This window comes from Schistocerca americana, chromosome 3 (assembly GCF_021461395.2).
Source record: "Schistocerca americana isolate TAMUIC-IGC-003095 chromosome 3, iqSchAmer2.1, whole genome shotgun sequence".
Lineage (NCBI taxonomy): Eukaryota > Metazoa > Arthropoda > Insecta > Orthoptera > Acrididae > Schistocerca > Schistocerca americana.
In genome coordinates this window covers 128,622,176-128,649,467 of record NC_060121.1, presented here as the reverse complement: position 1 = coordinate 128,649,467, position 27,292 = coordinate 128,622,176, and the positions used below count along the sequence as shown (strand labels likewise).

The window sequence follows — 27,292 nt, the reverse complement described above, 5'->3', positions numbered from 1 at the left end:
TCTTTAATTTCCCCACTAAATTTGCACTTAAAACTAGGGAGTTCTTTTTCAAACACCATGTATTTCGCACCACACACAGTCAGCAGTACATTATCGTCTTACAACAAAGAATGGTATACTTTTCATATAAATTTCTCTAGCACGAACACAGGGAATAATACAACACTATTTATCAGAATCATAGGCGCAAGTACTGGAAGAAACTATGCAGTTAACTGTAACATACGAATACATACAAACAATATTAATAAAACAACTCGAACACTGAAGTCCACCCGTCTCATTGTTCATGTGACCACGACACATATGACTTTCTAATAAAATCGATGTTATTGAACTCGAGGTAAGCCTCAATTTTTTTTTTCCAATGTGTGAGGTGAGCTGCTTAGCATTCCTCAGTTCACGCAAAGACTGGTACAGTAAAGACAGACATTTGTAAAGCGCTCTGAAAGGAAGTGTGGATATGACTGAGAAAGAATAAACCGAACCCGCACTACATGACATGAAAATACGATAGATTTAATTGTCCCAAAGAGAGTTTGGTAACAAGAAAAACAATTTTTTGCAATTAAGAGGTGTAGCGGAATCATCCAGCGTGGTCGCGAACCTATTCTGAATTAAATTAGCTAATTTCATGAATATCACTCCCTTATGTTCATAAACAAACACAGCAATGTTCTTTCATTTCTGTTCATAATCAAACATTTCACAATGTAAAAGTGCCTAAAAACTGTTACTTGTTGCTACTTACCATATAGTGGAGATGCTGAGTCGTAGATAGGCACAACAAAAACACTGTCACACAATAAGCTTTCAGCCAACAAGGCCTTTATCAAAAATAAACAGACACACACACACTATCACGCAAATGCAACTCACACACACATGACCACGGTCTCTGGTAGCTGAAGCCAGACTACGAACAGCAACGTATGATAGACAACATGAGCACTAAAAGCAATCAGCTAAATTTCGGTTACATGATAAACTACACAAATCCGAAGGCCGTCAAATCTACTAAACATATAGGGATTACAATTTCGAATAACACAAATTGGAAAGATCACGCAGATATTGTTGAGGGGAAGAGAACCCGAGAACTGCCTTTTATTGGCGGAACTCTTAGAAGACGCAACGGGTCTACCACGCTTGCTTCCCTTTTCTGGTGTATTACTGTGCGGTATGGGATTCTTACGAACTAGGATTGGTGGAGAACATCGAAATGGTTGAGAGAAGGGCAGTTCGTTTCGTGTTGTCGCGAAACAGGGGAGAGAGTGCCACGGATATGATACGCCAGCTGGGGTGGCACGGTCTAGGCGTCTTGTCACGGTTCGCACAGCTCCCAGCCCCTGTCAGAGGTTCGAGTCCTCCGTCGGGCATGGGTGCGTATGTCGTCCTTAGCGTAAGTTAAAGTTAGATTAATTAGTGTGTAAGCCAAGGGACCGATGAACTCAGCAGTTTTGTCCCATAGTCCTTACCACAAATTTCTAAACTTCCATTCAGACGGTCCAAAAAGTGAAAATTGTCAATATACCGTAATATTACACGCAACTGAGGAAGACAGGAGCGCAAACGTTAAAGATGCGACTGCTGTGTTCAGATGTGAGCTGATTTGGCGACCCTTCGTTCACAGATTCAGGCGGTGTTGTTTTCGGTCACACACCTTTAAGCTACTGCCGATGGGCATCACTATGGGGGGGGGGGGGGGGGGCAAACGTGAGGATCCGAGGGACGTCCAGCACATCCCATGAGTCCCTCAATTGGTCCACCACTGTGGCCATCCCAGGTACTGTATGCACTGATGTAGACCCATCGCCAGTGGTCGGTCGAAGTTGTGACAGGCGACAAAAGATTTTCCGAGTGGCCGATCCGATGCCCCCTCTCCACCACCCTCCAGTACGTCTGAAGAACATGTTTCGGGTGCTTCTGTGGCGAACAAAGTCCCTGAGCCACACGCAGTCGTTCGTCCTGTTCTAGAGAAAACCTCTCAGCCTGCACGGCCTGGGCGTTCACAGAGGGTGAGTTTACTGGTAGTAGGGAGCTCCAGCGCTAGGTGTGTAGTGGGGCCCATTGGAGATATGGCTGCCAAGAAGGGGAAGGAAACCAGAGCGCACTCTGCGTGCATACCGGAAGGAGTTATTCGAGATGTGGTAAGCGTGCTTCTGGATGCCATAAAGAGCGCAAGACGCAGTCAACTACAGATAGTGGTTCATGTCGGTACCAGCGAAGTGTGTCGCTTTGGATCAGAAGATATTCTCTCTGGTTTAGGGCCGCTAGCTGAAATGGTAAATACTGGATGTCTTACATGCAACTGAAGGCGGAGCTCACTATCTGCAGCATCGTCGACAGAAACGACTGTGGTCCTTTGGTACAGAGTGTAGGGTCTCAATCAGAAGCTCAGGCAGTTCTGCGACTGTGTGGTTGCAGATTCCTTGATTTGCGCCATTGTCTGGTTGGATCCTGGGTTCCGCTTAATAGTTCAGGTATTCGCTACACACGGGAAGTGGCTACACGTGGAGGGGGGGAGGAGGGTTACGCGGAGGGGACTTGGTGGTTTTATGAGTTAGAGGGTCTCAAGAAATAATAAAAAAAAATGTTCAGATGAGTTTGAATTCCTAAGGAACCAAACTGCTGAGGCCATCAGTCCCTAGGCTTACACATGACTTACGCTAACTTATGTTAAGAACAAGACACACACACCCATGCCCGAGGGAGGACTCGAACCTCCGGCGGGAGGGGCAGCGCAATCCGTGACATGGCGTCTCAAACCTAGCGGCCACTTCATGCGGCGGGAAATTAGAAAAATTGGTTCAAATGGCTCTGAGCACTATGGGACTTAACTTCTAAGGTCATCAGTCCCCTAGAACTTAGAACTAATTAAACCTAACTAACCTAAGGACATCACACACATCCATGCCCGAGGCAGGATTCGAAACTGCGACCGTAGAGGTCGCGCGGTTCCAGACTGAAGCGCCTAGAACCGCTCGGCCACCCGGCTGGCGGGAAATTACAGAATGGGTGTCTGTCTAAAAGAGCGCAGGACAAATACAGGAAGGTAAACCTAGCAACAATCGATATTGTAGCTCAAAATTCTCGTAGCTGTGTTGGGAAAGAACTAGAGCTCCAAGTGGTAATAGTAAGCACTGAAGCTTAAATCGTTATATGGAAAGCTGGCTAAAGCAGGAAATACGTTCAGCTGAACTTTTTTCAAAGAACCTAACAGTGTTCATAAAGGATAAATTAAATACAGCTGATAGCTGAGTGTTTACCGCCGTCAGAAGTTTTTTTATTTGTAGTGAAATTTAAGTAGATATTTTCTGTGAATTTGTATGATTGGAGGTTATAATTGACAACAGGAATAAATTAATAACTGCTTCGTTTATCCGACCCGCAGACGCAGATGACACAGCTGCTGAAAACATCAAAGAAAAATTGTTTTTTATTTGGAACAGGCACCCCACGCAAACATTTGGTAACTCCAATCCATCCTCGATATTTTGGCAAAAATACAGGTTGCAGCCGGCGGTGAGCATAAAACGTTGTCCGAAATTGTACTGAACGCTTTTTCACAAAATTATTTCGGATAATTAGAATAGGGGCCTATTCGAAGCGCATATCGCTGCGATAACATACTTGACCTCTTAGCAACAAACAAGACAGAGCAAATAGGGAACATCATGACGGATACGGGAATAGTGGCTGCAAAGCAGTTGTAGCGAGACTGAATACCGTAACGTCTAAACCCATCAAAAATAAACGCAGAATACATCTGTTTAAAAAATCAGATAAAAATTCGATCTACCGCTTCCTAAGAGACAGTCTCCAAACATTCCAGTCTAATTATGTATGCGTAGACCAGCTGGGGTTTGAATTCAAAGAAATAGTATCGACGGCAGTTGACAGATATATACCACATAAATTAATAAGAGATTGTACTAATCCCTCATGGTACACAAACATCCCCTATGTCAAAACAGTGTCACAGAAGGAACGAAGAAAGCATGGTAAATTTGAAAGAACGGAAAATCCCCGTGATTGGCGAAGTTTCATAGAAGCTAGAAATTTAGCGCAAAGCTCAATGCGAAATGCTTTTAACAGCTGCCACAGCGAAACTCTGTCTCGAAATCTGGCAGGAAACCAGGAAACCCAAACAGATTCTGGCCATGTGTAAAGTACACCAGCGGCAAGTCGCAATCAACATCTTCACTGGGTGATAGCAATGGCGTGCCACTGATGACAGTGCCACTAAAGCAGAGGTACTGGACACGGTTTTCCGAAACCCCCGTCCCCAGAGGACACGAAGTAAATATTCCACAATACGAATCGAGAACAACTGCGACCATGAGTAATTTACATCTACATGACTACTCTGCAATTCACATTTAAGTGCTTGGCAGAGGGTTCATCGAACCACAATCACTATCTCTCTACCATTCCACTCCCGAACAGCACGCGGGAAAAACGAACATCTAAACCTTTCTGTTCGAGCTCTGATTTCTCTTATTTTATTTTGATGATCATTCCTACCTATGTAGGTTGGGCTCAACAAAATATTTTCGCATTCGGAAGAGAAAGTTGGTGACTGAAATTTCGTAGACAGATTTCGCCGCGACGAAAAACGTCTTTGCTTTAATGACTTCCATCCCAACTCGCGTATCTGTCACACTCTCTCCCCTATTACGTGATAATACAAAGCGAGCTGCCCTTTTTTGAACCCTTTCGATGTCCTCCGTCAATCCCACCTGGTAAGGATCCCACACCGTGCAGCAATGTTGTAACAGAGGACAAACGAGTGTAGTGTAAGCTGTCTCTTTAGTGGACTTGTTGCATCTTCTAAGTGTCCTGCCAATGAAACGCAACCTTTGGCTCGCCTTCCCCACAATATTATCTATGTGGTCGTTCCAACTGAAGTTGCTCGTAATTTTAACACCCAGGTACTTAGTTGAATTGACAGCCTTGAGAACTGTACTATTTATCGAGTAATCGAATTCCTACGGATTTCTTTTGGAACTCATGTGGATCACCTCACACTTTTCGTTATTTAGCGTCAACTGCCACCTGTCACACCATACAGCAATCTTTTCTAAATCGCTTTGCAACTGATACTGGTCTTCGGATGACCTTAATAGACGGTAACTTGCAGCATCATCTGCGAACAGCCTAAGAGAACTGCTCAGATTGTCAGCCAGGTCATTTATATAGATCAGGAACAGCGGAGGCCCCAGGACGCTTCCCTGGGGAACACCTGATATCACTTCAGTTTTACTCGATGATTTGCCGTCTATTACTACGAACTGCGACCTTCCTGACAGGAAATCACGAATCCAGTTGCACAACTGAGACGATACCCCATAGGCCCGCAGCTTGATTAGAAGTCGCTTGTGAGGAACGGTGTCAAAAGCTTTCTGGAAATCTAGAAATACGGAATCAACTTGAGATCCCCTGTCGATAGCGGCCATTACTTCATGCGAATAAAGAGCTAGCTGCGTTGCACAAGAACGATGTTTTCTGAAACCATGCTGATTACGTATCAATAGATCGTTCCCTTCGAGGTGATTCATAATGTTCGAATACAGTATATGCTCCAAAACCCTACTGCAAACCGACGTCAAAGATATGGGTCTGTAGTTCGATGGATTACTCCTAGCCGGCCGCGGTGGCCATGCGGTTCTGGCCGGCCGGTGTGGCCGTGCGGTTGAAGGCGCTTCAGTCTGGAACCGCGTGACCGCTGCGGTCGCAGGTTCTAATCCTGCCTCGGGCATGGATGTGTGTGATGTCCTTAGGTTAGTTAGGTTTAATTAGTTCTAACTTCTAGGCGACTGATGACCTCAGAAGTTAAGTCGCATAGTGCTCAGAGCCATGCGGTTCTAGGCGCTCAGTCCGGAACCGCGCGACTGCTACGGTCGCAGGTTCGAATCCTGCCTCGGGCATGGATGTGTGTGATGTCCTTAGGTTAGTTAGGTTTAAGTAGTTCTAAGTTCTAGGGGACTGATGACCACAGATGTTAAGTCCCATAGTGCTCAGACCATTTGAACCATTTGATTACTCCTACTACCCTTCTTAAACACTGGTGCGACCTGCGCAATTTTCCAATCTGTAGGTACAGATCTATCGGTGAGCGAGCGGTTGTATATGATTTCTAAGTATGGAGCTATTGTATCAGCGTAACCTGAAAGGAACCTAATCGGTATACAATCTGGACCTGAAGACTTGCCCGTATCAAGCGATTTGAGTTGCTTCGCAACCCCTAAGGTGTCTACTTCTAAGAAACTCATGCTAGCAGCTGTTCGTGTTTCAAATTCTGAAATATTCCATTCGTCTTCCCTGGTGAAGGAATTTCGGAAAACTGCGTTCAATAACTCCGCTTTAGCGGCACAGTCGTCGGTAACAGTACCGTCGGCACTGCGCACTGCGTCTTGCCGCTTGTGTACTTTACATACGACCAGAATTTCTCCGGATTTTCTACCAAATTTCGAGACAATGTTTCGTTGTGGAACCTATTAAAGGCATCTCGCATTGAAGTCCGTGCCAAATTTCGCGCGTCTGTAAATTTTAGCCATTCTTCGGGATTTCGCGTTCTTCTGAACTTCGCATGCTTTTTCCGTTGCCTCTGCAACAGCGTTCGGACCTGTTTTGTGTACCGTGGGGGATCAGTTCCATCTCTTACCAATTTATGAGGTATGAATCTCTCAATTGCTGTTGCTACTATATCTTTGAATTTGAGCCACATCTCGTCTACATTTGCATAATCAGTTCGGAAGGAATGGAGATTGTCTCTTAGGAAGGCTTCTAAGCAGATATGCTTAAAAGCAGATATGCTCGGTGCAGCGAAGCACCTTAAATCATTTAATAAAGGCAAGGTCTCTGGCCCAGATTGTATACTAGTCAGTTTCTTTTCAGAGTTTCTGATACAATAGCTCCATACTTAGCAATGGTATGCAACGGCTCGCTCTTCGAAAGATCGTTACCTAAGGGCTGGAACGTTGCACAAGTGACACCCATATCCAAGAAAGGAAATAGACCAATATCGCTAACATCACGGATTCAGAAAATATCGTTCTTGTGAAACACTACTAGCTCTTTATTCTCACAAAGTAATGAGTGCTATTGACAGGCGATGTCAAACTGATTCCAAATTTTTAGATTTCCAGAAGGCTTTTGACACACTACCACACAAGCGATTTCTAATCAAACTACGTGCGTATGAACTATCGTCTCAGTTCTGCGACTGGACCGACGATTTCCTGTCAGAAAGGTCACTGTTCGTAGTAACTGGCGGAGAGTCATCGAGTGAAAAGGGAATTAATATTTGGCGTTCCCCAGTGAAGCGTTGTAAGTCCTCTACTGTTCCTGATTTACATAAACGATTTAAGAGACAGTCTCAGTAGAACTCCAAATTGCTTGCGGATGATTCTGTCTTTTACCGTCTCATAAAGTCATCATACGATGAAACCAAATTGCAAAACGATTTAGACGGGGCATCTGTATAGTGCGAAAAGTGGCAATTGGCTCTAAATAATGAAAAGTGTGAATTCATCCACATGAGTACCAAAAAAGAATTCGCTAAATTTCGGTTACACGATAAATCACGCAAACCTAAAGGGTGTAAATTCAACTACATACTTAGGGATTATAGTCACTTATAACTAAGTTAATAATTTAGTTGCCGCGGTGGCCGAACGGTTCTAGGCGCTTCAGTCTGGAACCGCGTGACCGCTACGGTCGCAGGTTCGAATCCTACCTCTGGCATGGATGTGTGTGATGTCCTCAGGTTAGTTAGGTTTAAGTAGTTCTAAGTTCTAGGGGACTGATGACCACAGATGTTAAGTCCCATAGTGCTCAGAGCAATTTGAACCATAATTTTGTTGGAACGATCACAGAGACAATGTCGCGAGTAAAGCAAACCAAAGGTGATGATTTATTGGCAGAGCATTAAGAAAATGCAACAGATCTAATAATGACACTGCCTACACTACGCTTGTACTTCCTCTTCTGAAGGATTGCTGTGCGATGTGAGGTCCGCATCATATAGGATCGACGGCGGACATCGAAGTAGTTCAAAGAAGGGCAGATCGTTTTGTATTATCGTGAAATAGGGAAGAGAATTGTGTGAATTGGGGTGGAAATCATTAAAAAAAAGGGGTTTTTCGTTGCTGCAGGATCTTCTCACGAAATTTCAGTCAACGCCTTTCTCCTCAGAATGTGAAAATATTTTACTGGCGCGCACCTACATAGCCGGAAATAATCATAAAAAAATAGAGAAATCAGATCTCGCACAGAAATATTTAAATGCTCGTTTCTTCCGCGCGCCCTTCGAGAATGGAACGGTATAGAAATAGCTTGAAGGTGGTTCGATGAACCCTCTGTCAGGCACTGAATTGTGATCTGCAGAGTAATTATGTAGATGTAGATGTAGGTGAAGAAAATAATTAACGGAGTAGTGTACCCAGAAATGCTGCAGAACTTTTCAATCTTGCTGACTGACGAGGGTGAACAAGAAGGCAGTATAAACTTCAGGGAAGGTGACGCACCGCCGGACTATCTCACTACTGCCCGGGATTCCTTCAGCAATCGCCTCCCACGTAAAAGGATTGATTGAGGTGCGACGGTTGCACAGGATCTCACATGTATTGATTTTTTCTTGGGTGTAGGGGGAGGGGGGGGGGGGTTCATGAAGAACGCTGTGTTTGCCGACACATACTGGCTCCTCCACTAGATTTGAAAGCAGTAACCTATGCCACAATTAAACAAGGTACGCCTGACATTCTGAAGCTAGTTTGGCGAGAAACTGATTTTAGATGGGATCCGTGCCACATAAGCAATGGAAGTCGCATTCAATTTGTTTAACTCTGAGGTAATAACTTAATGTACTTCTCTAAAAATGACACCAAAAAAGCGACTCTAAGTCAGATGAATAAATCAATGTGAATTTTCAGGGTTGTTATTTCCTTTTCAAAACATACTGTATTATTTACAGCAATATTATCCGCTACGTAGCACTGCTTGAAAGTCTAAAAATGTGTAAAAGAAAAAAATGTGTACCTGGGATCCTCGAGAACCGTTCGTATAGCCTCTAAAACTGTGTCCTTCGTGACGTGCCGGAACTGCAGCCTGTAGCCAATCTCAGCAGCTACGAATTTTTCGACATTGTAGTGCTGGTCTCCCATGAACGGAATTCCAATTAAAGGAACACCATAGTAAGTGGCTTCATTGAAACTCTGCAGGCCACCTTGCGTGATGAAGACTTTCACTTTCGGATGTGCTGTGGACATAATACAAGCATGTTACTAATAGGTTATAAAAGTACTAACATTTCTTTCATTTGTGAAAATGTTCCAAGGCGTAATATATTTAAAGAAGGTATTCTAGTAATTAGATTCTAACATTAAACATTTTCAGTTTTGCAAAGTTAAAATATCTGTCAAGACCTCCTAGTCACTGATCAAGTAAAGCATAGATGATGCCCATTTAAGTATTTGATCCCTTCTGGAATAAAGCGCCACATAAGCACATGTGAATGGATCGGATAGCATATGGGACATGTACACTAGAGCACTGCAAGACGTAAGAGGCTAGGCAGGATGTTTCCACGACAACGGACCAAACTTTCAAGGATAATGCAGAAACGAATAAACCAAAAACTAAAATAAGGATTCTGAGCCTTACTGTCGTTTAGTGAAGTAAGCATCGATTTTAGTGATGCCCACAAAAACTGTTTTATGTATGAGGGAGTTTTAAGGGTAATAAAGCCTCTCCTCTGAATTTATTAAAAAATATTTACTGTTGTATTGTAATATAATACAAATTATCATAGAAAAACCTAACAGTGAGTTAAAAGGAATTAAATTTTCAGCTGGGTGATCACTGACTTAACACTAGTTATAATCTATGCCCAACTGAAAGTGCTGAAACGGAACATAGTTTTGAAATCTTCGCTGGTCTTGTTCAGTAGGCACATAAAATACAGGGTCATGTCCAGAGATAACTAATGGACTGCTGTCCTGTGACCAGCAGAAGTTGTGACACTACTGTCACATTTCGCTATGTGGTAATGTTCATTTTCGGCCACTGTTTCGTGATTGTTATACTGTGTGTGCTGGATATGTGAGTGAAGAAAGAAAATGTTGCAATTTTCCTGTTAGGAAGGTTGACTACAGGTGTGGGCTCTGGGTCCTACTGTAGGCAAACGGCAGTCAGTGAATCTCATGATCCCGGCCGCGGTGGCCGTGCGGTTCTAGGCGCTCCAGTCCGGAGCCGCGCTGCTGCTACGGTCGCAGGTTCGAATCCTGCCTCGGGCATGGGTGTGTGTGATGTCCTTAGGTTAGTTAGGTTTAAGTAGTTCTAAGTTCTAGGGGACTGATGACCACAGCAGTTGAGTCCCATAGTGCTCAGAGCCATTTGAACCATTTTTGAATCTCATGAAGAGGTGAGACTCCACAATGGAATTAGGCCACTGGCTTGTTCGTGCTATTGTGGTCAGCGCCGGTGCTGTGTCTATATGTGGGCAGGAGTCGCCACGCTGCTGTTGCCATCCCGAGAGAAATACTGAGTCTAACTCTGTTGACTAATCTGCGTGCACTACAAAGACTGAGACAGCGCGATGTCCCCCGACCAGCAAGGGGATGATGGTTGGCTTTCGCTACAAAAATTTTGTTTACCCTATCCTATTGTGTCACTCGACCTCCTCATCTGATGCGATGTGGCCGACCAAACTAAGGAAACTGTTAAGTCTCCAGGCTGTAGTAGAGGGTTCATCTGTAACTGCCGTCTGCATGCTGGCTGATTTGGGAAAATGTAACTGTCGGCAGGGTGATCCATACTGTGAGCCGTTATTGCTTCATTAGGTTGCCATGCATTTGAATTACTTAACTGGTTCCGATTTTCTGGTTCTTCTGATTCGTTTATTTTTTAATTTACACTACTGGCCATTAAAATTGCTACACCACGAAGATTACGAGCTACAGACGCGAAATTTAACCGACAGGAAGAAGATGGTGTGATTCGTTTTGCAATTTGGTTTCATAGTATGATGACTTTATGAGACGGTAAATGACAGAATCATCTGAAAACAATCTAGGAGTGCTTCTGAGACTGTCTCCTAGATCAGGAACAGTAGAGGACTTATAACTCTTCACTGGGAAACGCCAAATATTAATTCCCTTTTCACTCGATGACTTTCCGTCAGTTACTACGTACTGTGACCTTTCTAACAGGAAATCGCCAGTTCAGTCGCAGAGCTGAGACGATAGTTCATACGCACGCAGTTTGATCAGAGCATTCACACAAGGTTGGCGCCGTTGGCGACACCTACAACGTGCTAGACGTGAGGAAAGTTTCCAACCGATTTCTCATACACGAACAGCAGTTGACCGGCGTTGCCTGGTGAAACGTTGTTGTGATGCCTCGTGTAAGGAGGAGAAATGCGTACCATCACGTTTCCGACTTTCATAAGGGTCGGATTGTAGACTATCGCGATTGCGGTTTATCGTATCGCGACATTGCTGCTCGCGTTGGTCGAGATCCAATGACTGTTAGCAGAATATGGAATCGATGGGTTCAGGAGGGTAATACGGAACGCCGTGCTGGATCCCAACGGCCTCGTACCACTAGCAGTCGAGATGACAGGCGTCTTATCCGCATGGCTGTAACGGATCGTGCAGCCACGTCTTGATCCCTGAGTCAACAGATGGGGAAGTTTGCAAGACAACGACCATCAGCACGAACAGTTCGACGACGTTTGCAGCAGCATGGACTATCAGCTCGGAGACCATGGCTGCAGTTACCCTTGACGCTGCATCACAGACAGGAGCGCCTGCGATGGTGTACTCAACGACGACCTGGGTGCACGAATGGCAAAACGTCGTTTCATCGGATGAATCCAGGTTCTGTTTACAGCATCATGATGGTGGCATCCGTGTTTGGCGACATCGCGGTGAACGCACATTGGAAGCGTGTATTCGTCATCGCCATATTGGCGTATCACCCGGCGTGATGGTATAGGGAGCCATTGGTCACACGTCTCGGTCACCTCTTGCTCGCATTGACGGCGCTTTGAACAGTGGACGTTACATTTCAGATGTGTTACGACCCGTGGCTCTAGCCTTCATTCGATCCCTATGAAACCCTTCATTTCAGCAGGATAATGCACGGCCGCATGTTGTAGGTCCTGAACGGGCTTTTCTGGATACAGAAAATGTTCGACTGCTGTCCTGGCCAGCACATTCTTCAGATCTCTCACCAATTGACAACGTTTGGTCAATGGTGGCCGAGCAACCGGCTCGTCACAATACGTCAGTCACTACTCTTGATGAACTGTAGTATCGTGTTGAAGCTGCATGGGCAGCTGTACCTGTACACGCCATTCAAGCTCTATTTGACTGAATGCCCAGGCTTATCAAGGCCGTTATTACGGCCAGAGGTGGTTGTTCTGGGTACTGATTTCTCAGGATCTATGCACCCAAATTGCGTGAAAATGTAATCACACGTCAGTTCTAGTTTAATATATTTGTCCAATGAACACCCGTTTATCATCTGCATTTCTTCTTGGTGTAGCAATTTTAATGGCCAATAGTTTATGAACCGCCAGGCGAGCAGATCTTGCTGCGCTTTCTCCATATAGTCTTCCATATATTTTGGTGCACCCCCAGTGTTACCACAATTTATATACTGGTTGGGATTTGGAGAACTTTGCTCTCTGCAAAAGTTATTGTGCTTTATATCACTCATTAGAGTAAATAAATATCTGTTACCTCAGCCTTTATTTAAATTACAAGGTGCCTTAAACTATCCTGTAGCTTCTCGGTGGCAGGGCGAACCTATAATAAACATAACGTGTTTTGCATCAAAGTTGTGCTGTGACCACGCTTTCGTTGTGGCCGGTGCCCAACGATCAGTCATATAACCAATTCAGAGAACAGGACAAGCATTTCACTCACCCTTGATTTGTGTGCTCCGAAATTTGTTTTACAACAAGCGATGCACTGACGCTTGTCTTGTAATCAATGATTTATTTGGTGATAGGCATTGCACGCGATTGTCTTGTACGGTTACTGCCTTGTAACGAAAATTGGGCTTTACTGTCTTGTGTTATCACAGGTTTGTTTTTTAATGATCATTGCACGCAAGCTTCTTCGCGCGTCACCCACCCACCAACCGAACCATTGAACTTTCTGGGCATAAACAAATAATGTCTGGAGAAGTGTCAGTGGTACATCGCTAACGCCCCACTCTGGCGGGTGCTCTCGCTGTAGGCGGAACCCACACGTCAGAGTATGTTTGTTAATAGCCTTCTATTTAGCGTCAGTAAACGGGAAAATCAGCGCCAAGTTTGCGAGGCTGATCTATCATCTGCATCTTTTTTTACGTCGCTTTCGGCCACTTCACTCATCAGCTGTGAATGGTCCTGTGTCTCAAAAGCGAGGTCACCATATGCGTCACAGTAGATACTGTGGGCGTCTCGTTGATTGCTACAGCCACCAATTCAATATATTGAATTCGCTAACAAGGCAAAAATGTTAACAAATAGGGAGCAATGGACTGTCATCCTTAGCGTGGACGTCATGCTGTTAACAGAGCTGGAAAACAGGGCGACCGAACGCTTCCACGTGGAACTCCATTCTCTTGTCAGACTGATCTAATAGGATATCCTCAATTAACATGCCGGCCGCTGTGGTCTAGCGGTTCTAGGTGCTTCAGTCCGGAACCACGCTGCTGCTACGGACGGAGGTTCAAATCCTGCCTCGGGCATGGTTGTGTGTGAGATCCTTAGGTTAGTTAGGTTTAAGTAGCTCTAAGTCTAGGGGACTGATGACCTCAGATATTAAGTCCTATTGTGCTTAGAGCCATTTGAACCACCAATCAACATGGCAGTGGGAAGTCGTCTTCCCAAGCCTTACTAAAGGAGGTTTCTGACGATGTAGTACCACCGGGAAGTATCGTAAACCTCCTCAAGAACTAAAATGCATAGTATGAGATGGTGACTGCGAAGGAATGCACGCCGTATTGCTGTCTACAGTAATCTCAGTAGTGGTGGTATCACACTTCCGAACACACAATGGAAGCAGCTGAGATTCCTGCCTGGATTCAAGAATTCTGGCTGTGCGTTGGAGAAGCTAGTAGCCCGCAAGTTGTTATATAGCGAGGGCAGGCCTCTTAAGGGCCGGAGTCGAGAATCCCGGCGCTGCGTTGGGGAAGCTTGTTGTAGCACAGCCAGATTTATGACTGATTGTCGATATTAGTGAGACTGGTCTTTGACCAAGGACAACTTTTAAAGCAAAAGCTTCAGAGTAAATTTACAATATTTTGGCCGTTCTCAGGTCCAACAGAAGAGCTTCTTGTTTGGCTGAATTGTCCCTTCTAATATTCCAGCAGAGTCTGCACTACTCACTCACTGATCGAGCTTTGGCTATTCCATGTGTTTTACCGTCTCCGTTAACAAATAAAGTTAAATCAAATATCACTCAAGACTAATCTGTAAGTGACAAGTATCGAATGGACACATACAGTTCAGGTTCTAATAAGATTTCGTTTGTAATCAACCAATTTGTTTCGTTGACTTTTGGCGTTGCGTAAAACACGAGGTGCCAAGACGCATTAGAAACACTTATGCACAGCATTCCTCCACAAAATACTACTACTACTACTAGTAATAAGAATAATAATGATAATGATGATAGTGTCACTAGGGCACTTATACGTTATACCTAGTACTGACTGTTGTGGGAACCACTTGGACATTTTGACGTTAGGCGGCAGGTCTGACGCATCGTCAGTCTCCCACTTCCAGAGCACCCTCTGCGGCAGCTGGGAGAAGGCGTCGAGGAAGGCTCGTCGCTTTTCTGGTGGCATTTTACTGCTCAGTACGTTGGTGCCCAGGCTGAAGTAGATGACGCCTTCAGTCGCCCCGTCCAACCACTCCTGTATGTCCTGTTGGCGAAACAGAGCAAATGTAGGTGCATAATTGCCGTTGCATCTTTTGAGATCAGACGAAATGTATTCATTAAATAAGTAGACAGATTACTCGTATAGGTTTCTGTGGTGTCACCGCCAGACACCACACTTGCTAGGTGGTAGCTTTATATCGGCCGCGGTCCATTAGTACATGTCGGACCCGCGTGTCGCCACTGTCAGTGATCGCAGACCGAGCGCCACCACACGGCAGGTCTCGAGAGACTTACTAGCACTCGCCCCAGTTGTACGGACGACTTAGCTAGCGATGCAACACTGACGAAGCCTCGCTTATTTGCAGAGAAGATAGAATAGCCTTCAGCTAAGTCAATGGCTACGACCTAGCAAGGCGCCATAGCAATTGATAGTTATCGTATGAAGCATGTCTCATCAAGAACGATGTATACAAATGATGGATTAAAGTTAAGTATTCCAGAAGCTACGTACTTTTCTTTATAGCATTCATTACGTATCCTGTTTCAGACCTCACGCCATCCTGCGTGAGTTAGCGCGTGCATTTCGGCCTCCTCTCTCAATTAGTGTGCGTTGTGTTAGCTAATCTGCCGACACAACAAATTTTGGCGACGAGTAAAAACAGGGTCTTGTTCTTTATCCTTGCTTAGTTTACTTGTGTCATGGCTTCGATACAATCTCCAGATGTACTGTCCGAATTTTATCGCTTGCAGAATCAGCAGACGCAGGCGTTATTGGATGCCCTTGGACAGCTCGTCCAGGGTCAACGTGCAATGCAAACCGATGCGGCAGCCGCCGCTTCACCGCTACCGCAGCCACAACATGCTGTTGCACCCCCGTTTCGGCACTACGATGCGGAGGTGGAAACCTGGACGGAGTGGTCACGCCAGTTTGGATTTCATCTCGCCGCCTACAGAATTAAAGGTAACGAGCGGCAGCCTCATTTATTGGCGTGTGTAGGGGTGCAAACGTACCATGTGATAGTGAAATTATTTCCCCGACGCGACGTAGCAACCCTGTCCTACGAATAAATTTTGTCTGCTTTAGATGCCTATTTCAAAGAAACAGTCAACGTCGTTGCAAAAAGGTATACGTTCCTTCGTACAAAACGTACGGCTGGTCAAACTAATCGGGAGTGGGTTGCAACTTTGCAAGGCCTTACAAGGGATTGTGCTTTTGAGTGTGAATGTGGACTCCCTTATTCAGATACTATGGTGCGTGATGCAATTGCACAGAACGTTTCTGATGTTCGTATACGGGAGCAGATGTTGAAACTGGTCAATCCCTCCCTCCGACAAGTGATAGACATATTGGATAGGCAAGACACACTTGACTTTGCTCAGGAATCATTTGAAACTTCGCCAGCTGTGTGTCACATTAACCGGCCCGCCGGGCGTGCTGCACGGAACTGTAAACAGCCCTCGCGCACGTCCGCGCAGCCACGTGTCCCGCACCAGCACGCAAATGCAGTAATAAAGTCATGTCCGCGGTGTGCTACTAGACATTCGCGTGAGAATTGCCCGTCACGCCAAGCTATTTGCTTTTTCTGTAATAAAAAAGGACATGTTCAAAGTGTTTGCGAGAAAAAGCTCAGATCGGACACTAAAAACCATTCCAGGCCCTTTGCTTCGCGCCGGAATCGAACCAAGAATACTCAGGCTCGTGAACCTTCCCCCATGGACATTCATGTAGTTAATTCCACTCCGCCCAGTGCCACTCTCTCTACAAGTGACTGTGTGCGTCCCACAAAAAGTGTGCGTCGACGTCGACGGAAATCACGTCAAGTCGCGAGTGATTCTGTACCAGTGTCTGTTCACGTTGCCCGAGACAGTCGCTCTTGTCGTCAGCAGGACAATAAACTTTTTGTAGACTTGGACATTAATGGCAACGTAATACCATTCCAGCTCGTTACCGTAGCTGCAGTTTCATTGATCAATAAAGTCACGTACAAACAACTGGGCACTCCTCCGTTGCGTGCCGCAAATGTTAAGTTACATAGTTATTCAGGACAGCATATCCCTGTGTTAGGACAGTGCAGCCTTCTTGCAACATACAAGGGACAAACAAAACTTGTGTCATTTTACGTCCTTCATTCTTCTTCTGCAGTGAACTTGTTTGGTTTAGATTTATTTCAGTTGTTTAACTTGTCTATAGCCAATCAGGTCCTATCAGTGAACCAGACTGTGCCTTCAGCCAGTGTTTCTAGTCTATGTGATGAGTTTGCAGACATTTTTGCACCGGGCCTTGGTTGCGCTAAGAACTATAAAGCACATTTGGAACTGAAAGTAAACGCGCAACCAAAATTTTTCAGGGCGCGCAATGTTCCCCACGCATTGCGTGATGAAGTCGCAAGAACGTTACACGATTTAGAATCACAAGGTGTAATTGAACGTGTGCAGGCTTCTCTCTGGGCCTCACCCTTAGTAATTTTGCCAAAACCTTCCGGTAAATTGAGACTTTGTGTGGACTTCAAGGCAACAGTGAATCCACAACTAGTGATTGCCACTTATCCTTTACCCCGCCCGGAAGATCTTTTTGACAAACTGTGCACAGGTACATATTTTTCTAAGTTGGTCCTAGCAGATACGTACTTGCAAATACCGGTGGACGAAGAATCCCAACGCGTTTTGGTGGTTAACACGCATCTTGGGTTGTATCGCTTCAAAAGACTGCCATTCGGGTGTGCATCCGCCCTGCATTGTTTCAGCAATATCTGCAAACTGTTTGTGCGTCAGTCCCTACTGCAGCAAACTATCTGGACGATATTGTGATCTCCGGACAGACAGAAGACGAACATTTAGCAACCCTCCGAACATTATTTCAGGTCTTGCGACAAAATGGTCTTCGCTTGCGGAAGGACAAATGTGTGTTTTTTGCTCGTGACTTACCATATTTGGGACATGTCATCAATGCACAAGGCATACATCCGAGTCTAGAGCACCTCCGTGCCATACAGGACTTGCCTTCGCCACAGAATTTGAAGCAGCTACAGCGTGTGCTGGGTAAAATAAATTACTATCATCGCTTTCTGCGCAGTGCCTCTTCCATTTCAGCTCCGCTTCATCGCTTACGCCGTCAAGATGTTCCGTTCGTCTGGTCGACGGAAAACGAACGCGCCTTTCGCCAGTTGAAATCGGCGTTGCTTTCTAATACTTGCCTTACGCCATTCGATCCCCAGAAACCCCTTTTGTTGATGGTAGATGCATCGGATTTCGGGATCGGTGCTGTGCTTGCGCACAAAGATGGTTCGCATGATCGCCCTATTGCCTTTGCGTCCAAATTACTCTCGTCAGCGCAAAGAAATTATTCACAGATCGAGAAAGAAGCTTTGGTTCTCGTATTTGGTGTTACAAAGTTTCACGATTTCTTGTATGGTCGTCACTTTACCATCATCACAGACCACAAACCTTTGACAGCGCTTTTTCATCCGAACAAGCCTGTACCTCCATGTACAGCGCAGAAATTCATTCGCTGGTCTATTTTCCTCTCGCAGTACCGCTACGATATCTTGTATCGGTCCACTGCTAAGCATGGAAACGCCGATGCGTTGTCCCGTTTGCCTGCTGCTGAGGATAGAGCATTCGATTCTTCCGAACTTGCTTGCATGTTCATTGATGCGGAAACCGATGACGTGGTCGAATCGTTTCCGATTGATTTTCGTCGTGTAGCTACAGCCACAGCTGCTGACCCTGTCCTTGCTACCGTTTTGCGTTTTGTTGCTACACAATGGCCCTTGTCAAAGTCATGGATAGAGGATCCGTTGATTCGCAGATTTTTTGCTCACAAGGAGAGACTTTTTGTTCGACGTGGTGTTTTGTTGTTGCGTTCTGATAGTGATCAGTCCAGAGTTGTGGTCCCACGTTCGTTACAGTCCTCTGTCTTACGGCTTCTCCACCAAGGACATTGGGGTACAGTGCGAACGAAACAACTTGCTCGTCAGCACTGTACTTGGTTCGGAATCGATGCTGCGATTACGAATATGTGCTCTTCTTGCATGGCGTGAGCCGAACAACAATCCGCCCCACCGCGGAAATTCTTTGCATGGCCGAAAGCCACTTCCCCTTGGCAACGCTTGCACATCGATTTTGCTGGTCCATTCTGGAATGCTCGATGGTTGGTTGTGGTCGATTCTTTCAGTAATTTTCCTTTTGTTGTCCGGATGTCTTCCACGACGTCATCTGCCACCATCCAAGCGTTATCTGCTATCTTTTGCATTGAAGGTCTTCCACAGACTATTGTTTCCTACAATGGCCCACAATTCATGTCCGCAGACTTTCAGTCATTCTGCAAGGCCAATAGTATTCAACATCTGACGTCCGCGCCGTTTTCGCCTCAGTCAAACGGTGCCGCTGAACGATTGGTCCGGACTTTCAAGTCACAGATGTTGAAGTTGAAACAGTCGCATTCTCGGGAGGACGCGTTGTTGCTCTTTTTGTCATCGTATCGCTCTCAGCCCCGAGATGGTCGCTCGCCGGCTAAGTTGTTCCACGGTCGTCCTCATCGAACCTTGATGTCTTTGCTGCATCCGCCGCGTCAGGCTCCTGTGCAGCGGCAGACTCCTGCTTTTGCTCCAGGCGACGTTGTATTCTATCGCAAGTATCGCGGTTCACGGCGTTGGCTCGCAGGGCGCATTCTTCGCTGCCTCGGCCGCGCGATGTATTTGGTTTTGGGGGCCTCTGGTGAGGTGCGTCGGCATCTCAATCAGCTGCGCCTCTGTCGTCGCCTGGGTTCTGCCGCTCCCCGTCTGCTTTCAGCGACGGTGCCGTCCGGTCAGCGCCCTGGGGACCCACCTACTGGCTCCTCTCATCCCCAGGTGTTACCAACGCTGCCTTCCATTTTGCCCCATGGCGACGCGCCATCACCGCCGCCGCCGCCGCCGCCGCCGCCGCCTGTTCTCCCGCCGGCGCCGCCCGCAGTGGATGCGTCGCTGCAGCCGCCAAGCGCCTCCCTGAGTCACGCGCCGCCGATCGTTTCCCGTGACCAGCAGTCCTTCGCCATGGAACTCTTGCCCGCTCCGGACCACATGGCGTCTTCGCGCGTCGGGTACCCCGACGCGATGGAGGTCGACCCTTCGGCCCCTCCTGTCTCTTTACGGGCGCATACACCGCATGTTGGCGTGCACCCTGTACTAGGTTTTCAGGCGTTTCCTAGCTCCCCTCGGTCCGAATGGCTTGGTGCGGGAGGCACAGCCTCGCCTGTTGTTAGGCTCCCCACCTCATCGCATACGCCAACATGGGGTCCTCCCCACGGCGGGCGGAAGCCTTATAACACGACCGTTCGCCGATTTGCGGGGGAGGAATGTGGTGTCACCGCCAGACACCACACTTGCTAGGTGGTAGCTTTAAATCGGCCGCGGTCCATTAGTACATGTCGGACCCACGTGTCGCCACTGTCAGTGATAGCAGACCGAGCGACACCACACGGCAGGTCTCGAGAGACTTACTAGCACTCGCCCCAGTTGTACGGACGACTTAGCTAGCGATGCAACACTGACGAAGCCTCGCTTATTTGCAGAGAAGATAGTCAGAATAGCCTTCAGCTAAGTCAATGGCTACGACCTAGCAAGGCGCCATAGCAATTGATAGTTATCGTATGAAGCATGTCTCATCAAGAACGATGTATACAAATGATGGATTAAAGTTAAGTATTCCAGAAGCTACGTACTTTTCTTTATAGCATTCATTACGTATCCTGTTTCAGACCTCACGCCATCCTGCGTGAGTTAGCGCGTGCATTTCGGCCTCCTCTCTCAATTAGTGTGCATTGTGTTGGCTAATCTGCCGACACAACAGTTTCTTTCATAAATGTGCATCCAAAAGAGAACATAGCGTTACGCTGATCAGCAAAGGAATCAGAGATACACTAAGTTATCAAAAGTATATGAACACCCCCAACAACGTACGTTTTCCATATTAGGTACACTGTGCTGCCACCTGCTGCCAGGTACTCGATATCAGCGATCTCAGTAGTATTTAGACATCGTGAGAGAGCAGAATGTGGCACTCCGCGGAAGTCACACACTTCGAACGTGGTCGGGTGATAGGGTGTCACTTGTGTCATACGTCTGTACGTGAGATTTCCACACTCTTAAACATCTCTAGGTCCACTGCTTCCGATGTCATAGTGAAGTGGAATCGTGAAGGTACACGACAGCACAAAAGCGTACAGGTCGACCTCGTCTTTGACTGACAGAGACCTCCGACAGTTGAAGAGGGTCGTAACGCGTAATAGGCAGAGCCATCTATCCAGACCATCACAAACGAATTCCAAGCTGCGTCAGGATCCACTGCATGTACTATGACAGTTAGGAGGGAAGTGAGAAAATTGGGATGTCGTGGTCGAGCGGCTACTCATAAGCCACACATCACGCCGGTAAATGCCAAATGACGCCTCAGTTGGTGTAAGGAGCGTAAACATTGTTCGATTGAACAGTGGAAAAACGTTGTGTGGAGTAACGAATCACGATACACAATGTGGCGATCCGATGGCAGGGTGTTGGTGTGGCGAATGCCCGGTGAACGTTATCTACCAGCGTGTGTAGTGCCAACAGTAAAATTCGGAGGCGGTGGTGTTACGGTATGGTCGTGTTCTTTGTGTGGCACTATCACATCACAGGCCAACATTATTGTTTTAAGCATCTTCTTGCTTCCCACTGTTGATGTGCAATTCGGAGTTCGCGATTGCATCTTTCAACACGATCGAATACCTGTTCATAATGCACGGCCTGTGGCGGAATGCTTAGAAGACAATGTAATGGAATGGCCTGCACAGAGTCCTGACCTGAATCCTATAAAACACCTTAGGGATGTTTTGAAACGCTGACTTCGTGGCAGGCCTCAGCGGCTGACATAGATACCTCTCCTCAGTGCAGCACTCTGTGAAGAATGGGCTGCCATTCCCCAAGAAATCTTTCAGTACCTGATTGATCGTTTGCCTGCGAGAATAGAAGCTGTCATCAAGGCATATTGAATTCCAGCATTACCAATGGAGGGCGCCACGAACTTGTAAGTCATTTTCAGCCAGGTGTTGAAAATGGCTTTGAGCGCTATGGGACTCAACATTTTAGGTCAGCAGTCCCCTAGAAGTTTGAACTACTTAAACCTAACTAACCTAAGGACGTCACACACATCCATGCCCGAGGCAGGATTCGAACCTGCAACCGTAGCAGTCGCGCGGTTCCGTACTGAAGCGCCTAGAATGGCTCGGTGACCACGGCCGGCCAGCCTGGTGTTCGGATACTTTTGATCACATAGTGTAGCTCTCATGGCAGATGAAGCTGATCTACTGCTTCGCACAATTCAATACCAGAACATGCATGGGATCATCATATGTTCAGATACTGTGCAGGACACCTGAAGGTTAGGCGTACACCATTTCGTCGATATACCGACCCTAAAAGAAATCAAGTCTTCCTAGGGTTCTAATCCTCTCAAGTTCTGGTGACTACGCTTTTACCGTCCCCTGAGCCATCTCGACAGCGCGTCGACAGTTTATTTGCTTTACATTGGACACCTCCTTTGCCAGACTGACTCTCTGAGCTCTGACTGATAATATTCAGACTGTCAGATGTAACTGTGGGTCTTGAAGATCAAAAACAGAAGCTGTCCAGCGTCCGCCTCTCGGTATTTCTTCGGACAGACTCCCGTTTGGACGAACATAGTAGTAAGTATACCTGCCGTATAGAAATAACTGAAATATTGGAAAGCAAATAAAACACCAGGTCCGAATGGAATGCCAGTTCGATTTTACAAGGAGTACTCTACGGCATTGGCCCTTTAGCTTTAATTTATCGTAGCTCTCTCGCCCAGCACAAAGGCCCAAGCGACAGGAAAAAAGCTCGGGTGACTCCAGTATATAAGAAGTGCAGAAGAACGCGCCCGCAAAATTGCAGACCAATATCCTTAACCTCTGTTTGCTGCAGAATCCTTGAACGTAAGAAAATTTGTTATTGTATAACAAATTTTCTTGAGACTGAGAAGTTTATGTCCACGAATCAGCATGGTTTTAGAAAGCATCGCTCGTGCGAAACTCAGCTTGCCCTATTCTTACATGATGTGTATGAACCATGGATGAAGGGTAACAGGTCGTTTCCGTATTTCTAGATTTCTCGAAAGCATTTGATACCGTGCCCCATCGCAGGCTATTAACGAACGTACGATCATCTCAGGTTAACATCTCACTCATAATCCAGGGATACTGATTCAGTTTTCTTCAGGTAAGGAAATTAGTAGTTGCGATATCAAACGCGAAATAAAACATTTTCGTCGCGTTGCTGATATCAGCTGATAGATTGTGTGTTTTCTGCGTGAAGGGCGTGCAGTGATTCTTGTCGAGCAGAGAATGAGGAGTTTGAGAGTAGCTTCTTACATTTTGAAATGCTTGTTCAGTGTATTGTGTATTGTGTGCAATAACTGGTGTTGATGAATGAAACATCTTCAAATTTTTGACAACCTCATGCCCTCAGGTACACGTAACGTTACCTTGATAATGATCAGTTTGTGTCTATCTAATTACAACAGAACAGCCGGCCAGGATCGCCGAGCGGTTCTAGGCGCTACAGTCTGGAACCGCGCGACCGCTACGGTCGCAGGTTCGAATCCTGCCTCGGGCTTGGATGTGTGTTATGTCCTTAGGTTAGTTAGGTTTAAGTAGTTCTAAGTTCTAGGGGACTGATGACCTTAGAAGTTAAGTCCCATAGTGCTCAGCCATTTTTTTTTTTTTTTTTTTTTACAACAGAATAAAAGAAACTTTCCGTGCCACACACGTCTCGTCTTAATTATTTAAAAGACATCATTGGTGGCCTGAAATATTTACATACACTCCTGGAAATGGAAAAAAGAACACATTGACACCGGTGTGTCAGACCCGCCATACTTGCTCCGGACACTGCGAGAGGGCTGTACAAGCAATGATCACACGCACGGCACAGCGGACACACCAGGAACCGCGGTGTTGGCCGTCGAATGGCGCTAGCTGCGCAGCATTTGTGGACCGCCGCCGTCAGTGTCAGCCAGTTTGCCGTGGCATACGGAGCTCCATCGCAGTCTTTAACTCTGGTAGCATGCCGCGACAGCGTGGACGTGAACCGTATGTGCAGTTGACGGACTTTGAGCGAGGGCGTGTAGTGGGCATGCGGGAGGCCGGGTGGACGTACCGCCGAATTGCTCAACACGTGGGGCGTGAGGTCTCCATAGTACATCGATGTTTTCGCCAGTGGTCGGCGGAAGGTGCACGTGCCCGTCGACCTGGGACCGGACCGCAGCGACGCACGGATGCACGCCAAGACCGTAGGATCCTACGCAGTGCCGTAGGGGTCCGCACCGCCACTTCCCAGCAAATTAGGGACACTGTTGCTCCTGGGGTATCGGCGAGGACCATTCGCAACCGTCTCCATGAAGCTGGGCTACGGTCTCGCACACAGTTAGGCCGTCTTCCGCTCACGCCCCAACATCGTGCAGCCCGCCTCCAGTGGTGTCGCGACAGGCGTGAATGGAGGGACGAATGGAGACGTGTCGTCTTCAGCGATGAGAGTCGCTTCTGCCTTGGTGCCAATCATGGTCGTATGCGTGTCTGGCGCCGTGCAGGTGAGCGCCACAATCAGGACTGCATACGACCGAGGCACACAGGGCCAACACCCGGCATCATGGTGTGGGGAGCGATCTCCTACACTGGCCGTACACCACTGGTGATCGTCGAGGGGACACTGAATAGTGCAAGGTACATCCAAACCGTCATCGAACCCATCGTTCTACCATTCCTAGACCGGCAAGGGAACTTGCTGTTCCAACAGGACAATGCACGTCCGTATGTATCCCGTGCCACCCAACGTGCTCTAGAAGGTGTAAGTCAACTACCCTGGCCAGCAAGATCTTCGGATCTGTCCCCCATTGAGCATGTTTGGGACTGGATGAAGCGTCGTCTCACGCGGTCTGCACGTCCAGCACGAACGCTGGTCCAACTGAGGCGCCAGGTGGAAATGGCATGGCAAGCCGTTCCACAGGACTACATCCAGCATCTCTACGATCGTCTCCATGGGAGAATAGCAGCCTGCATTGCTGCGAAAGGTGGATATACACTGTACTAGTGCCGACATTGTGCATGCTCTGTTGCCTGTGTCTATGTGCCTGTGGTTCTGTCAGTGTGATCATGTGATGTATCTGACCCCAGGAATGTGTCAATAAAGTTTCCCCTTCCTGGGACAATGAATTCACGGTGTTCTTATTTCAATTTCCAGGAGTGTATTTTTGTTTAAATTATTTTGTCCTACATATTGCAAGTTGAACATTGAGGTCGTAAACTGTTCTGGTACATTTACTTCGTGCTATGTTTTGGATATTGTGACCAACTGTTGAACATTATTGCTAACTATGTATTTGTGATGTCTGTGATCTCTCTCTCTCTCTCTCTCTCTCTCTCTCTCTCTCTCTCTCTCTCTCTGTGTGTGTGTGTGTGTGTGTGTGTGTGTGTGTGTGTGAGAGAGAGAGAGAGAGAGAGAGAGAGAAATAATTGAACATATGTTTTATTATGGTTAGATGTTTGTATGCATACGGTTTTTACTTTTTATTTTTTACTTGTATGAGTATGGTACTTTTCCTGCACTGAAATAAGGCATTTACTGTAGTTATTTATCTCGATGATTTTCATGTCTTGCAGCAAGATGGTAGGATGATGGTTATGATTATGCAAGTGCTCTCTGAATGTGCAATGTTTGGTTTTACTTTTCCAAACGCTGATGTGTCTTTGTAAAGTGATTAAACTTCCAGCTTGTCATGCCTATGTATACTGCATCACAGCTTTGACTTTCAAGTTTGTATATTGCTGTGCCCTGAAAGTAGTCGTTTTTGATTGTTAATGGTTAAAGTTTCTTTGGAATATTTACACAGTTTTATATGCTATATGAAGGTACACTTTGGGTGTTACTTTATGTGTGTAAGTCATAGAATACCATGTACTTTATTTCCTTGTGGCGTTGTCATTCCTTATATGTGTGCTCTGTATTTGAGGGTTTGGGGCTTATGAGGTTTCATGTATTCTGGATATGTTGTGTTTATATTGTGTTTCTGTTTCAAGTTTTGGATTGAGACAGTGTACTACATGTCTATGGTATGAATTGTTCTTAGCTGTTTGTGTGATTTTATGCATTTCTTTTTCATAATTTCTCTTGTGCAGTGGAATACTGCTTATTCTATACAATATGTGCCTTAGTATAGCTACTTTCTGGTTGTGGCGATGATTGGATGTGGAATGAATTATTGTGTCTGTAACTCTTGGTTTTCTGTAAAAACTTAAAGAATATTTGTCAAATTCCATTATTATTATTATTATATCAAGACAGTTTACTTGGTCTCCTTTTTCTTCTTCAAGTGTGAACTTATCTTCTGGTGTGCCCTGTTGATTTCTCACTGTAGTTACTCTATTTTGTTTTTATTTGGCTCATCTATCACATATATAACGTCATCCACATATCTATGCTAACATATGGTTCAAATCTTTCATTAGTGGCTGTCCTTTCTAATATCTGTTTTCTAAACGACTAATAAAATGTTGGTTAAGGTTTCTGATTTAGGGGTCCCATCCGTAGTCCATTGCTTTGCAGACAGTATTCATCCTCAAGCTGGAAGCGGTTTTGTTGAGTGATCAGCTCTTGCATACTTGATATGCTTCTGCAGTAATGCCGCAGTGAGATGTGACATTTTGGTTTATAATTTTTACTATTTCTATGGTAGGTAGCATTTTCATGCTGAATGAAATCAGTAACACTCTGTGTGGTACCTCTATGTTCCATACGTTTTCAATTAGGTCTTCTGTATAATCCACTGATCTATCAGTTTCTCCTTTATAGTTGTTGGTGATTATTTTTTCGAGATGCTTGGTCCTGTGATGTGTTGTAGGTTTCCTGAAATTTATGACTGGTCTCTTGGATATGTTGTGTTAATGTATTTTTGCTTGGCTGCAAAGTCTCATGCTTGTGGGTTCATAGGTGTTATGTAGTATTTCTGTTTATCAGTAAGTGCATGTTGAATGTTTTTAGTCTGTTTTTCATATTTGCTGGAAGTTGTGTAGTTGTACCTGCTTATATGGTGTTGGCACAAACGCATTTGTTGTGATGTATTGTTGTTTCCATAATTACTGTTATGTTTTCCTTGTTTGCTCTAGTTATTACAGCGATACTCATTTTTAACATCTGTTTCGTTGTTTACATAGTGGTTGCTTCCGTGTGGTTGTCCTTATCATGTTGGTGCTGCATTTTTTTATTATGCGATGTATTTCGTTTTATATTAATTCTCTTGTTAGTCATTTGTTTATTTTCACTATCGTGTTGTTGATTTTCGTATGTGAGAATGTGTTCACTTTCTGCTGTGAGATTTTCTGT

At 45.8% G+C, this 27,292-nt stretch overlaps 1 protein-coding gene across 1 annotated transcript in view; it reads right to left on the bottom strand.

Annotated features, from left to right (window-relative positions):
- The window catches only part of LOC124605919 (UDP-glucosyltransferase 2-like), a 139,633-nt gene that overhangs the window by 2,398 nt on the left and 109,943 nt on the right, over positions 1–27,292 (bottom strand). Inside the window, exons 5-6 of the mRNA XM_047137873.1 lie at positions 14,703–14,925; positions 9,043–9,262 (exon numbers count right to left, since the gene is read on the bottom strand). Of these exons, the coding sequence (XP_046993829.1) occupies positions 9,043–9,262; positions 14,703–14,925 (443 nt within the window). The remainder of the gene's footprint in view (positions 1–9,042; positions 9,263–14,702; positions 14,926–27,292) is intronic.